This window comes from Mustela putorius, unplaced genomic scaffold (assembly GCF_011764305.1).
Source record: "Mustela putorius furo isolate JIRA1106 unplaced genomic scaffold, ASM1176430v1.1 tig00000281_pilon_pilon_pilon, whole genome shotgun sequence".
NCBI lineage: Eukaryota > Metazoa > Chordata > Mammalia > Carnivora > Mustelidae > Mustela > Mustela putorius.
Window position 1 is genome coordinate 24,449,745 of NW_025421343.1, and position 13,090 is coordinate 24,462,834.

The 13,090-nt window shown below is 43.1% G+C and overlaps 1 protein-coding gene across 12 annotated transcripts in view; it reads left to right on the forward strand.

Moving 5' to 3' along the window:
* Positions 1-13,090, forward strand: part of LTBP1 (latent transforming growth factor beta binding protein 1) — a 399,079-nt gene that overhangs the window by 218,450 nt on the left and 167,539 nt on the right. For all 12 annotated transcript variants that reach the window (XM_045079241.1, XM_045079243.1, XM_045079244.1 and 9 more), the window contains one exon: positions 10,428-10,530. In XM_045079241.1, coding sequence (XP_044935176.1) covers positions 10,428-10,530 — 103 coding nt within the window. The remainder of the gene's footprint in view (positions 1-10,427; positions 10,531-13,090) is intronic.

A 13,090-nucleotide genomic window follows, 5' to 3' on the forward strand; every position in this document is an offset into this window, starting at 1 on the left:
CCGTGTGGCTGGGAAGATGGGTAAAAGTCACTTTGCCACAGTGGAGATGTGTTTATATCATAGTGGAGTAGATTGATGATAGGAATAAAGAAGAGCTGAAACAGAAGTTTGGATGAAACCCCGTCCCCATTATATACAGTTAAAACTTTCCCCATAAGGGGCCTCATTCTGGTTCTTACGAGAAGTCCAGGATTTCCAAAAAAGGGATTCACATTCCTCAACCAAATTTAGGGTACTGAGGGTATAGCTTCTGTTTGCCAAAAAAGCTCAGTTTTCTGCCAGAATGTTGGAATGAGATTTTTCTAGCTCTGGGTAGAGATGAACATCTCAACGGCACAGGTGGAAGAATTTACAGGAGACCCGTGCAGTGGGGGTTGATAAATCATAATGTGATTTTCTATGGGTCACAGCTCACAATATGCAAAATCCACATCTCCATGACTCTCTTGAATGATTTCTGATACTTTGCCTCTTGATAATCATAATGTAATTCACTATAATTACTATAATCTAGAAAATAGCTGTTTTAAGAGCCGAGACTATTTTCAGGAAGACAGAGCTGCGTTTTTTGTTGTTGTTGTTGTTTTGTTTTGTTTTTTGTTGTTTTTTTTTTTGTGAGTACTGGCTCTCAGGAAAGGGATGAGCATGAAGTACCGTCAAGAAGAGGAGACCCAGGGGCACCTGGGTGGCTCAGTGGGTTAAGCCTCTACCTTCAGTTCAGGCCATGATCCCAGATCCTGGGATGGAGCCCTGAATCAGGCTCTCTCTGCTCAGCGGGGGGCCTGCTTCCCCTTCCCCCTCTGCCTGCCTCTCTGCCTACTTGTGATCTCTCTTTCTGTGTCAATAAATAAATAAAATCTTAAAAGAAGAAGAAGAAGAGGAGACTCATTCTGACCATCACTGATCACCCTTATCTCGGTCAGGTCATGTCGTTAGGACTGCTGAACACGAGGCCTCAGAGAATGTTCTGCATCAGTTTGGTAGGCACGGGACATTTAAGGAACACTGACCTTCGTAGGATTTCCCTGATACGGCAAACCATGCCACTCATAGCTCCCTGGTTATTCTCTACTTCTGCACTGGAGCCTTTATAAAATCATAGAATGTAGGCACATTGTTGAGTATGAGCAGTTATTCTATACTTAAAAGTTTATTAATGAGGAAGCTGAAGTCCAGAGAAGTGAATTAGTTTATTTCACATCTGGTATTGACTTTGTGGCTGGTGAGGACTAGAACTGAGGCTTTGTGGTTCCTACTCTGGTGTTCTTTGTACTAGTCCCTCCTGGCTCTTAGGCCATTTCTTTTGGACACGGTATATTCATAAGAAACCATTGCTATCTGTATGAATTGGCTCGGGCTACCATAACAAAATTCCATAGTCTGGGTAGCTTACACAACCAAAACTTACTCTTACAGTTGGGGAGATTGGAAGTCTGAGATCGTGATGCTCACAGATCCGGTTCCTGGTGGGGCTCTTTTCCTGGTGTCCAGACACCCACCTTCTTGATGTGCTCACATCATAGTGAGAGAGGGAATCTGTGCTCTGGTCTTTATTCCCCTCCTAATAAGGGCACTAATCCCATCATGGCAGCTCTACTCTCATGACTTCATCTAAACCTAATTACTTCCCCTACAGAGAACCAAGCGGGGGTTGATAGAGGGAAGGTGCACAGGGGATGGTCTCAGTGGGTGAAGGATATTAAGGAGGGCACTAAATACCACTTTTGCTGAGCACTGGGTGTTAGATGTAAGTGATGACTCACTAAATTCTACTCCTGAAACCAATATTCCACTGTATGTTAACCAACTAGAATTTAAATAAAACTTAAAAAAAATTTTAATTACAAATGAATTAGGCATAGTAAGAGATTAACAACAACAATAATAAAGTAGAGCTATTATCTTCATAATAGAAGTTATGGGAGTGTGGAAAAAAGTAAAAATAAATCTCATTACTTCCCAAAGTCCTCACCTGCCCATGTCATCACATTAGAGCGCGGGGCTTCAACATGGGGATCTGGGGGATGAGACACATATTTAGTCTATAACACTAGCTGAACCTAGAAGGACAGATAGATTTTCTGGGACCTATTTTCGTGAGTACCATGTTCTGCAGTGTTTTATGACTAAACCATGGGTGCTTGTGGGCAAGAGGTGCAGAGTGGGCTCTGCTATTTTGGTGTCATGGTCTTGATCTTCTGGCACCAAGACATGGTGGGTGACCAAAAGGATCTCAGTGTCCCCAAAATGAAATTTGCTGTTGGAACGTTGATATTAACTGGTTGAATTATGGTGATTCAGTGACATCATGTTGTGTTTCTTGAGGAGAATTAAAATGAAGTCCATACAATTAGAAATCTTCCACAACATTTATTCTCTGAGCATTTATTGTTTTTTACTAGCCAGAAACAATAATAATCTGAAGTGTTTCACAAAAGAGCACTTTTGTGAAAACCTCAACATTTTTAGCAAAATTTATGTAATATCTTCTTTTTCTTTTCATATTTCTATATCTAAATTATTTTTATATCTCTTTTCTTGAGAAACTGAATCTGGGACATCACATACTGAAAATTGTTAAGTTAATTAGTCCTTTGTTAAATCAACCCTGGTTTCTAGGCCCGGAGAAAGGGATCTAACATTGTGAACCTTGTGCATGCCGGCCATCTAACTGTCTCATAGGTAATGGCTCACTCCTCTTGAGAGCTCTGTGAAAATGGGCATTTTTAGTTATGTTTTATAGAGGAGGACATAGGCAGTGAGAGGCTGAGAGTTTTGTCCATGATAATAATACATGTGGTAACTGGTCAAGTCAACCAGCACCAGCCCTTTTTGGTCCAAGCTCAAAAGCTGTACTCTTGGGGCACCTGGGTAGCTCAGTGGGTTAAGCCTCTGCCTTTGGCTCAGATCATGATCTCAGGGTCCTGGGATAGAGTCCCACTTACGGTTCTCTGCTTGGCGGGGAGACTGCTTCCTCCTCTCTCTGTCTCTGCCTGCCTCTCTGTCTACTAGTGATCTCTCTCTGTCAAATAAATAAATGAAATCTTAAAAAAAAAAAAAAAAAGCTGTTCTCATACCATTTACTCTGCTACAGTCATCTTTACACTACTTCTCACTTGGTCCACAGGAACTGTGATTGTGTGAAAAGGTCAATTTCATCTTCAGAGAGGACCAGTTCTAATGGACATGTAGATGCCTGGGTGTGTGTTTGGTGGGAGATAGCATTTGTTGTGGAAAGAGCTCATTTTGTGCTGAACTTAAAAACCCCCTTGTGGGACACCTGGGTGACTCAGTCAGTTAAGTGTCTGCCTTCACCTCAAGTCATGATCCTGGAGTCCCAGGATCGAGCCCCACTTCAGGCTCCCAGCTCAGCTTGAAGGGAGGCCCCTCACCCCGCTTATGCTCTCTCTCTCATGGATAAATAAAATCTTTAAAAAAAACAAAAAACCAAAAAAACAAACCTTCCCTTGTGCTCTTTCCTGGAGGAGAAGTATTGCTAATGGGCCTTTAATAATTATCCAATTTTGTTTTTTTGGGGTCCTCTGTTCTTGTTGACTTTAGATATAATTTATTTCTCTCCCCACCCCCCCATCAATAATATACTCTATGTTGATCATTTCTTTTTTACTCTTGAGGGGGAATTTCAGATGTAGAAAACTATACTTAAATAAAAATAATTTTTTCCTCTTTTGCCTCCTCTTTTTTTTTTTTTTAAAGATTTTACTTATTTGACAGAGAGAGAGAGAGAGCACAAGCAGGCCGAGAGGTAGGCAGAGAGAGAGGGGGAAGCAGGTTCCCTGCTGAGCAGAGAGCCTGATGCGGGGCTCGATCCCAGGACCCTGAGATCATGACCCAAGCCAAAGGCAGAGGCTTAACCCACTGAGCCATCCAGGCTCCCCTCTCCCCCTCTTTATCAATATTTCTGTGTTTGTCATCACTTCAAAGATGCTATATATTCACTGGAAGCAGTCCACATCTTCTTACTTTGGGGAAGGGAACGATCTCCTGATTAATTTGGGTACCTAACCACAAACTGAATCCCAAATTTGGAAAATTCTCCATGGCTCAGCTCTATCTCATCCTCTGACTTTCCCCACCCACTCCCTCCATTCCTCCGTCTTTGGCCTGCCTTCCTCTGCCCTTCCCTCCCACCCACCTGCCCCTGGGTCCTCTCCCAGTTGGTGGTCAGTCCTGGGCTCAGCCAGAGCTGCTCCATCTCTTTGGAATCTGTCTCTCCAGCCCAGCGGTTGAGTCACTGCCTTGCTTCAGCTCTTGCCTAAATACAGTCCTGCGTACTCTTGCAAGGGTTGCAGTGAGTCAGCCTTCTCTGTTCTTTCATGTTTTACTTCAGTGCATATAAAAAATCGGTATCACTTTAACATTTTAAGATGTTATTTGTTTTTTTGGCTCCAGTGCCTTTTTCTCTTTGGGAAAACATTCTTTATTTAAACTCAGTAATTTATGCTTCATTGTAGCATGGTTCCTGATTGCAAAGTAAAACGAGTTCTGTACGTGTGATAATAGATAATTCCCAAGAGTATTTTCAGATTGTTGTGTTTTTTTTTTTTTTTTAAGATTTTATTTATTTACTTATTTGGCAGAGGAGCGGTCACAAGTAGACAGAGGGGCAGGCAGAGAGAGAGGAGGAAGCAGGCTCCCTGCTGAGCAGAGAGCCCAATGTGGGGCTTGATCCCAGGACCCTGAGATCATGACCTGAGCTGAAGGCAGAGGATTAACCCACTGAGCCACCCAGGCACCCCAAGATTGTCATTTTTAAGTGTCTTAAATAGGAAAGCTGAATAGTAGGTCTTTGAAATGGTGGCCATCTCCATTGAGTGGCCCTTTTACTAGTGGAATAATCTAAATTGTTTTATTTTTTTATTTTTTTGTTTATTTATTTGATAGAGATCACAAGTAGGCAGAGAGGCAGGCAGAGGCGGGAGAGGGAAGCAGGCTCCCTTTTGAGCAGAGAGCCCGATGCGGGGCTCAATCCCAGGACCCTGAGATCATGACCCGAGCCAAAGGCAGAGGCTTTAACTCACTATTTTTTTAAAAAAGATTTTATTTATTTATTTATTCAACAGAGAAAGACACAGTGAGAGAGGGAACTCAAGCAGAGGGAGTGGGAGAGGGAGAAACAGGCTCCACACCGAACAGGGAACTGAATGCGGGGCTCGTTCCCAGGACCCCGGGATCATAACCCAAGCCAAAGGCAGCTGCCTAACGACTGAGCCACCCAGGCGCCCCATCTGAACTGTTTTAATGATTGTATGCTAGGATGCTAACAGATGGCCAGCTCTTGAACATTTTATAGGTTGTACTGAACACAGGACACCAGCTGAGAGGGCAGCCAGGGATTCAGCCCATGCTCAGTTTACTGAATGCTGTGTCCTGAGGCAGAACACATCTTAAGGGTCACTTTCTCCCAGTCCTTGCACAGGGGCTACAGGGATAGGGCAGCCCTTCTCATACACACATCATTTACTCTCACCACAATCTTCGGCTGTTGGGATTCTTGTCCCATTGTCCCATTATTAGCCCAGAGAGGCTGGACAGTCTGGTGAACATCTCACTGCTCATGAGAGAGAGTGGGGATCCAGATCCAGGTTTACTAATTCTAATCCAGCACCGTCGTCTTCTACCCACTACTGGATCTTCCTTCCCCAGAACCTGGCACAACACAATCAACACTCTCAGAATGAGGATACTGTAGGTGCTAGTGATTCTAAGGCATGAAAATTAAATCTTATGAAGCCATGCTCCAATATTTATCACAACCTCCTCAAATTACCATTCATCTCTGAAGCATCTTCAGTGGTGAGTTTTTAATTGACAAAAATGACAGCCCTTCGTTGCCAAATGGTAAGTTTTGAACTATGAAGCCTGCTCGGGTGTTTATAGGGAGATCTGAAAAACCTACAATCATAGCTTAACTTCAAATCTCAAGAAAACGCCATCCCTTGGTAGCACCTCAAACCTGAGGTTGGAATCTGAAGTTTTCTCAATCAGGCCAAGATTTAGAAAAGTACATTATTCTACAATCTGTTTATTCTTTTTTTTTTTTAATAGATTTTATTTATTTATTTGAGAGAGAGAGAGAGTATGAGAAGGGCGAGGGAGAAGCAGACTCCCCGCCAAGCAGGGAGACCGACACGGGACCCAATCCCGGGACTCCAGGACCATGACCCGAGGCGAAGGCAGTCGCTCAACCAACCGAGCCACCCAGGCGCCCCACAATCTGTTTATTCTTAACTGCTTTTAAAAATGTAAGGTTTTTGCGCCATCGCGTGTGATAATTTTGCGTTGTAAAAGGTAAAACGTGGCTATTCATGGAGCAGTTGTAACAGTTCTTGAGTAGTTTTACCTTCTGAGGCGGAGTGCTGACCCAGAAGGGAGGAAAGGTCGCTGAATTATTTTCTTGCACTCAGTCTTCTAAGAATCATGGCCAGTGCCCTGGTGAATTGGGGCTGGGAGTAGCTCTGTTTCTTTTTCTCTTTTCTGTGTAGTTTACGTAAGTCCTGTAGGAGGAAGCTTAGTCTGGGGTGAGCATCTCTGGAGAGACTGATGTGAGGAAGGAAGTGAGTCTTGAAAAAAGATGGTTAGGAATGTATCTACCCGGATACAGTCTTGAACGCAGTTGTGAGAGCATCAGAAGTTCTTGAGGTTGTCTGCAGCGTCTAGTAGTTTGCCTTCTATAAATCAAGTAATGTGACCCTATCAGTAGGTATTGAACACAGAACCCATGATGTGGCAGAAACCATAGAAGTTACTCACTTCATGTCCTGGACATTCCTGTCAGGTGGTCCCCCAGCTTCCGCTCCCAGAGAAGCTGTCATCGTCTTCCATCGCTGAGGAGTGTTCACTGTGGTAAAGGTTTCCTGCTGGATGACATAAATCCTCTCTTCTTGTGATCTGTGGCCTTTAGTCCTGCTCGTCTCTTCATCCCACACCTGGCTTTGGGCCACAAGCTTGTTCAGCGTATCTGAACTCTGCCATCCTGGTCACACCTGGTCTTGCCTCTCCTTTCTTCACTTAACGCTCACAGGACCTGGTTCTCAGAACCAGCCCCGTTCTGCTTGCTGCTTTAGGGGGGTCATGCCATTGCCCAACTCTAGCAGGGACGTGTGGAGTGACAGTGTCCCCGGTGTACGGCTGGAGGGTGGGTGAGCTTTTCGAGGGGCTCCAGGACAATGCTTATTTGATGGGATAGATTTTTTTTTTTTTTTCTGGCTTGAGATACCTAAATATTGTTTGTAAATTTTTTAGCCTATTTCTTCTGGGTTACTTACATGTAAGATATGCCTTGAAATGAGAGATAGGCTTTCTCTAAAGATGTGGTGAATGAGACACTGAGGAGAAATTCCATTTGTGTTTTTCACTTGTCAAAAATCACCTCAATGTGAGCATAAAAATGCAGTTAGGCAGAACCAGTGTTGGGTCCTTGTGATGGCGTCTCATGAAGAAGCAGAATGCGCTACTCAGGGCATTCTGAATGCTAATTCCTCCTATTCTTTGTGAGTCTCTCCAGTGTGACCTTCAGTGTGGAGGAGAAAAGCTCCTCTTCCACTTTCTTTTTCCTCTAGCCACTTCTTACGTCCAAGTAAGACTTCATCGTGGTAGGTGTAGTCTCTTGTGTGAGAGCCCACATTAGCCCACATTAGATCTCTCGGGCCTTTTCTGGCTCACAGGGGAGCTTCTTCATGATTAACTACCTCAAAGGGCATGTGTGAGACTTTGTGCCTTGTCAGAAGCCCGACTTCATCCCTTGCAGCCTGTTATTATCTTGCGCAAGCCCAATTTTGAGAACACACAGTTTCGTGGTACCACCTACACCGTCATTTATTTAATCGATTTGGTTGGTTTGTGCTGCTCTTGGCCTTGGACCTGCAAAAACAAAGCCATGGGATAAAGCAGCCTGAATCCTGTAATGAAAACCTTGTACCTTTTCTGAGGCCTGGTAGAGAGAGATGATTTATTCTTACCCTACCAAATAAAACATTCTAGGAATCTGAGGTGAAAATTGGATTTTAACTGCTACTAAAATTTTGAGCGTATAAAATCAGCAAGTGTTGAAAGTTTTGCTTGATGAAGAGAAGGACCCGTGGAATCTGGTACAAGAATGATCTACATCTGAGGTACACTGGTGTCTTGATAAAACTGGAAATAAGCAGGAGGCACCTTGGCAGCCGGATGCAGCGGTGGGGACAGACCTCTGTGTTCTCAGCATCATCACTGGTTTTGAGTCTTGGGCCTGTAGCACAGGCCCCTCTTCCTTCTTCCTGCTTCCTCGTTCAGATATGAGCCTTCTGTGACTGAGCCAAAGGAGTCTGGGGAATGACCTGAATCCAGCCACTGTATGCTTTTCTTCTGTCAGGTTCTCATTTCTTGGGGTGTTCACTTTCCTCCCTGTCTCCCTGCCCTTTCCCCCCAAACCCTCCTCACTTACTGCTTCGAGAACACACGGCATCCTGTCAGAATCATTGAAAACCACGAAAACCTAAGGACTTCAGAACTAGGATGGAACTAAACCTTCATTAACGGTGCCAGGGCTTCCTTGACTTTGTTTTACAATTTCGAACCGGCGGGCACTTAGAGCCTCTGTCGTCAGAATGCTGTCTGCCCGGGCCTGGAGGCCTGCCAGGTGCCTGCTGTCCCCTGCCCAGACTCTCTGTCACCACGCTGCGCTCACTAGCCTGGGTGCGTTTGCTACCCTTCCCCGGTTCTCACAGAGCCACTCCTTGTCTGGATGGACCACAACTGGGTTGTTTCTTAGTTCCTTGGATTGTTGGTGCCTTCCTTCCTTCCTTCAGAATTTATGGAGCTTGTGCACTGCGTATTGGGATATAAAGATACGTAAGATCCATCTGCATTTAATTAAAAAGCATAGTGGAGGCGGTGGAGCTGTGTGGTGTGCCGGGGGGTGAAGAGAAAGGAGGGGCTCACTGAAGCTGAGGAGACAGGAGGCTTCCTCCTGACAGCTTTTCAGAGCTGGAGTTCACAGGGTAAAGCTTTGCCGGGCCAAGGGAAAAGGAAGGGTATAAGGTATACGAGAGGACCGAGCCAGCTCTTGGAAAGACATTTGTTCGGAAAATCAAGCCTTTTAGTGTGCCCGAAGGCTAGGTGTAGAGAGGTGGAGGAGGGCAGAGGGAAAGTCATCTGCTCTGAGGCCGGGAAAGGAAGATCTTGTATATCATCCCAGGGAATTTGCAGTCCTCAGACTATGGGAGTCATGGAAGGTTTTTAGTCCGTAGAGTGATGTCCTCAGATTCATCTTTGGAAAGATGACCCGGAAAACTGTTGGGAGGACTTTTTTAGAGGTTGAGACATAGGAAGGCAGAGTAACCCCTCAGATGTGGGGTCTGGGCTTAGCCTACAGAGTATCGATGGAGAGCCATGTGGCCTTTCTTGTGCAAGTGACCTTAAGATGGGTACACAGAGTTGGTTCTTTTTGGCTAGGCCCTTCCTGACCTCATTGAGTTGGTCTGACTTCAGGCCCCTGCCTCTCAGCCTCTTAGGCCTTCTGTGATTTACCAGGAGAGGAGGTGGGTCTCTATATTTGACTACTGTAAGTCCCCTTCTTCTGCCTACTAGCCTTTGCTTAAACCTGCCAGCACCTTCCTAACTTGGCTGACGTCCCCTTGGTCAGACCACTTGGCTCTCTGGAGCTTTCATCTGCCAAAAGCTGATCTGGCCAGTGATCATTTCTCCTACCATTCTCTCCTGTCCTGTTCCTGCCGAGGCCTTTGTGGTTATAGGAAGACCCAAAGCCTTCTGTAGATGGGACCTGGGCCACATTCTCAAGGTTGACACCCCTGCCCCACCTCCTTACAGCTCTGTTCCTGCAGCAGAGATTTTCCAGCAGACAGACTAAATTGTAAAAGTTTATGTTGTACTTTTGAGTTGAGACTCTTCTAAAGGGGGGGGGAAGGAGGGGGGCATTGGAAACGTATGTTTTATGAATTGCTCTGAGTAGTGACAGATTTTTCTAAGACTCTTGAACTACCAAGAAGCTCTTAAAAATAGGTTTGTGCCGGGTGTCTGGGTGGCTCAGTGGGTTAAAGCCTCTGCCTTCGGCTCAGGTCATGATCCCAGGATCCTGGGATCAAGCCCTGCATGGGGCTCTCTGCTTGGCAGGGAGCCTGCTTCCTCCTCTCTCTCTGCCTGCCTCTCTGCCTACTTGTGATCTGTCAAATCAGTCAATCAATAAAATCTTTTAAAAAAAATAGGTTTGTTTGTTATTGTATTGATTCTGATCTGGTGTTTTGTTTCAAAGTTTGAGGGTTTTTTTTTTTTTTTATCCTCCCCCCCACCAGTTGTGTCGATAATAAGGGAACTGTTTTATAACGTGACTGGGAAGCACAGTGGGGCTCTGGGGCTGGGCATGGTGCACTCAATTAACCTTCATATTTCACATCTCATCACTGCAGTGTGGCAAGGCGCTCCCTGGCCTTTCAAAGCAGGAGGACTGCTGTGGAACTGTGGGTACCTCCTGGGGCTTTAACAAATGCCAGAAATGCCCCAAGAAGCCGTGTAAGTGACATTTCATCATTGCTTTGAATGTTAATGGAGCCTATCTGTTGCCTTACGATAACTGGTTTAACGGTGAGATAGCGTTGGACTCTCAAAGAACTCTTAACTAAATTCTGGAACATGGTGCTGTAATTTGCATTTCCAGAACCTTGCTGCAAGCCTGAGAAAGATTTCCTGTCGATTCCGTGGTTTAATAAGCAGTTCTCAGTTATTACTTATTTTTATAAGTTACTATCAGTTATTACTTTATTTTTATCAGTTATTACTTATTATTACTTATTTTTAAAAAGTGTTTGAGGAGCTAAACTAGGCTCATTTTCCTCAGGTGAAGAAAAAGTAAGATGTCTTTAAAAATCATAAATGTTTCAAAAACTGATAAAAAGTTAGTGAAACTGTTATTTCTTAGGTTAAATACCTTAAATGGAATTTTTATTAATAGCCACAGTAGAAGTTTGTGTTAAGTTTTCAGATTTCACTAAATAAAAAGGTTAAAAATCACAAGGAAACAGTTCTTTCCCCTTCTCAGTCACCACTTTTTTTTTTTTTTTTTTATGATTTTCTTTTTTTCTTGAGGGGCAGAGGGACTGAGTGTGTATGCCCTTGTGCACACACATGCAGGGGGAAAGGCACAGGCAGAGGGAGATGGTAGAGGAGAGAGAAGCAGACTCCCCCCAGAGCATGGGGCTTGATCCCAGGACCCTGACATCATGACTTGTGCTGAAGTCAAGATTCAGACTCAGTTGACTGAGCCTCCCTGGCGCCCCAGTCACTGCTTTTTTATACCGTTCCAGTTCTCAGTGACTTGAATCTATATTGATACCACACATTTTGTTTAGTCTATAAATTCTGGTTTTTAGAACCTGTTGATTTGAGTAAATCCAGATTTGTGACTCTCTGTTACATTTTTCCCAATTACAGTTAGTATTTTTAGGTTTGAATGTGGCATTAACTCCGGCTGATTCGTAAGAGGAATATTTTAGAAAAATAGAGGTAATCTGATTTTTTTTTTTTGATATTTACTTATCACATTTTTCCCAAGAAAGCAAGGGATAGTTTTCTCAGTCATCTTCCTTTGCCTTATATAACTGAAGATTTTTGTAGTAGGTTTTTACACTTCGTATTGTAAGGAATTTCTCATTTACTTCAGTTAGATAATTTTTATTTATTCTTCTTAAGCACCTGTTGATTTGATATTCTCAGTTGCCTTTCACACCTCTGTCCAATCCAGAATCTGCCGTCTCAGAATCACCACTCCACAGCTTTGTTTTATGTCCTCCTGTTCTGCCGTCATAGTAACTTGTTGTCAATAATTGTCTCATTGCCTCTCATGTGGACCTCCTTGTCTCTCAAACTTATGTGTTTTTTTTTAATATGGAACCCTAAAATTACTAAGAAGGCAATTGAGAACTGCTTATTAAAGCATGTAATGCCTTAAATTTCATTTATTTTCTTGATAACTTTTTTTTTTTTTTTTGAGGACTGATTTGTGAAAACACCCACCAAAGTTTCCCGTAACTAGTGAATTCTTCATTTAGGGAGTCACATAAATAAAGACCTTCATTACTGAGAATGTCCCCTGTGGACTTCTATGCTGATTTAATAACGATTGGTAATGTGGATTTCCAGTAAGTGGGTTGAGTGTGATAGCTCCTCCTCACTGAAAGATCCATGTGCCTAAAATTATTCTGGAAGCCTAAAATTATTCTGGAAGCCTAAAATTATTCTGGAGAGATTTGATATGATTTAAAGAGTATGGACTTTGGAGCTCAGTAGACCTGAGTTTGACTCCCAACTTGGTCATTTGCTGTTAAGTTTTATGGATCATGAAACAAGAGTCTGTATTTAAAATGTTGTAAAAGCTTTGATTTTTTTTTTTTAATGGCCTATCCCTCATTATACTGTGTAAGTTTGTCTGTAGAAATATTGTGGAGGGGGTAGTGTGTTCCCTGCTCTAGGTCTAAGGACTGCAGAAGCTAAAGTCCAATTCTTCCAACTTTATTCTGGGGCCAAGTTCATGTTCTCTAATACTTGTTCCATCTTTTTGCTTATCTTGTTTCTTTTTCTTATCCCTCCTTCTCTCTGTGTTTTTTGCTTAACTGCCTCCCTTTCCTCCATTTTCTGAATTCCAAAGTTGCAAGAGAGGGACAGAAGTTAGGGGTAAAGTGAATCCTAGATTCTTGTTGTTTCTTAATCCCTAACCTCTATTCTTGACCTTCTGTTGTTTTTAGGTAGAATTGTGTTTTCTTTAAAAAAAAAAAAAAAGAATTGTGTTGTCTGAGTATAAATAAATTCATTGCTATAAATGGTTTTGTTAATTCTATATTTTAGTGCTAGTAATGATTTAAGGAGAATGTGAAAGTACAAAGTTGCTATCACTTCTGACTAAATGCTGATGAAAATAAATTCATGTTGGCTCACGTAATGTATAAAATTGAAGCTATGGATTTCATGTCAGGAAGGGCTGTGGATTATGACTGAAGTAAACTATTAACATCGTGACATTTACTTTGTTTGTGCTGTCCTAAGTGACTCACTCCCAAGAAACACACTCAGGGTCACA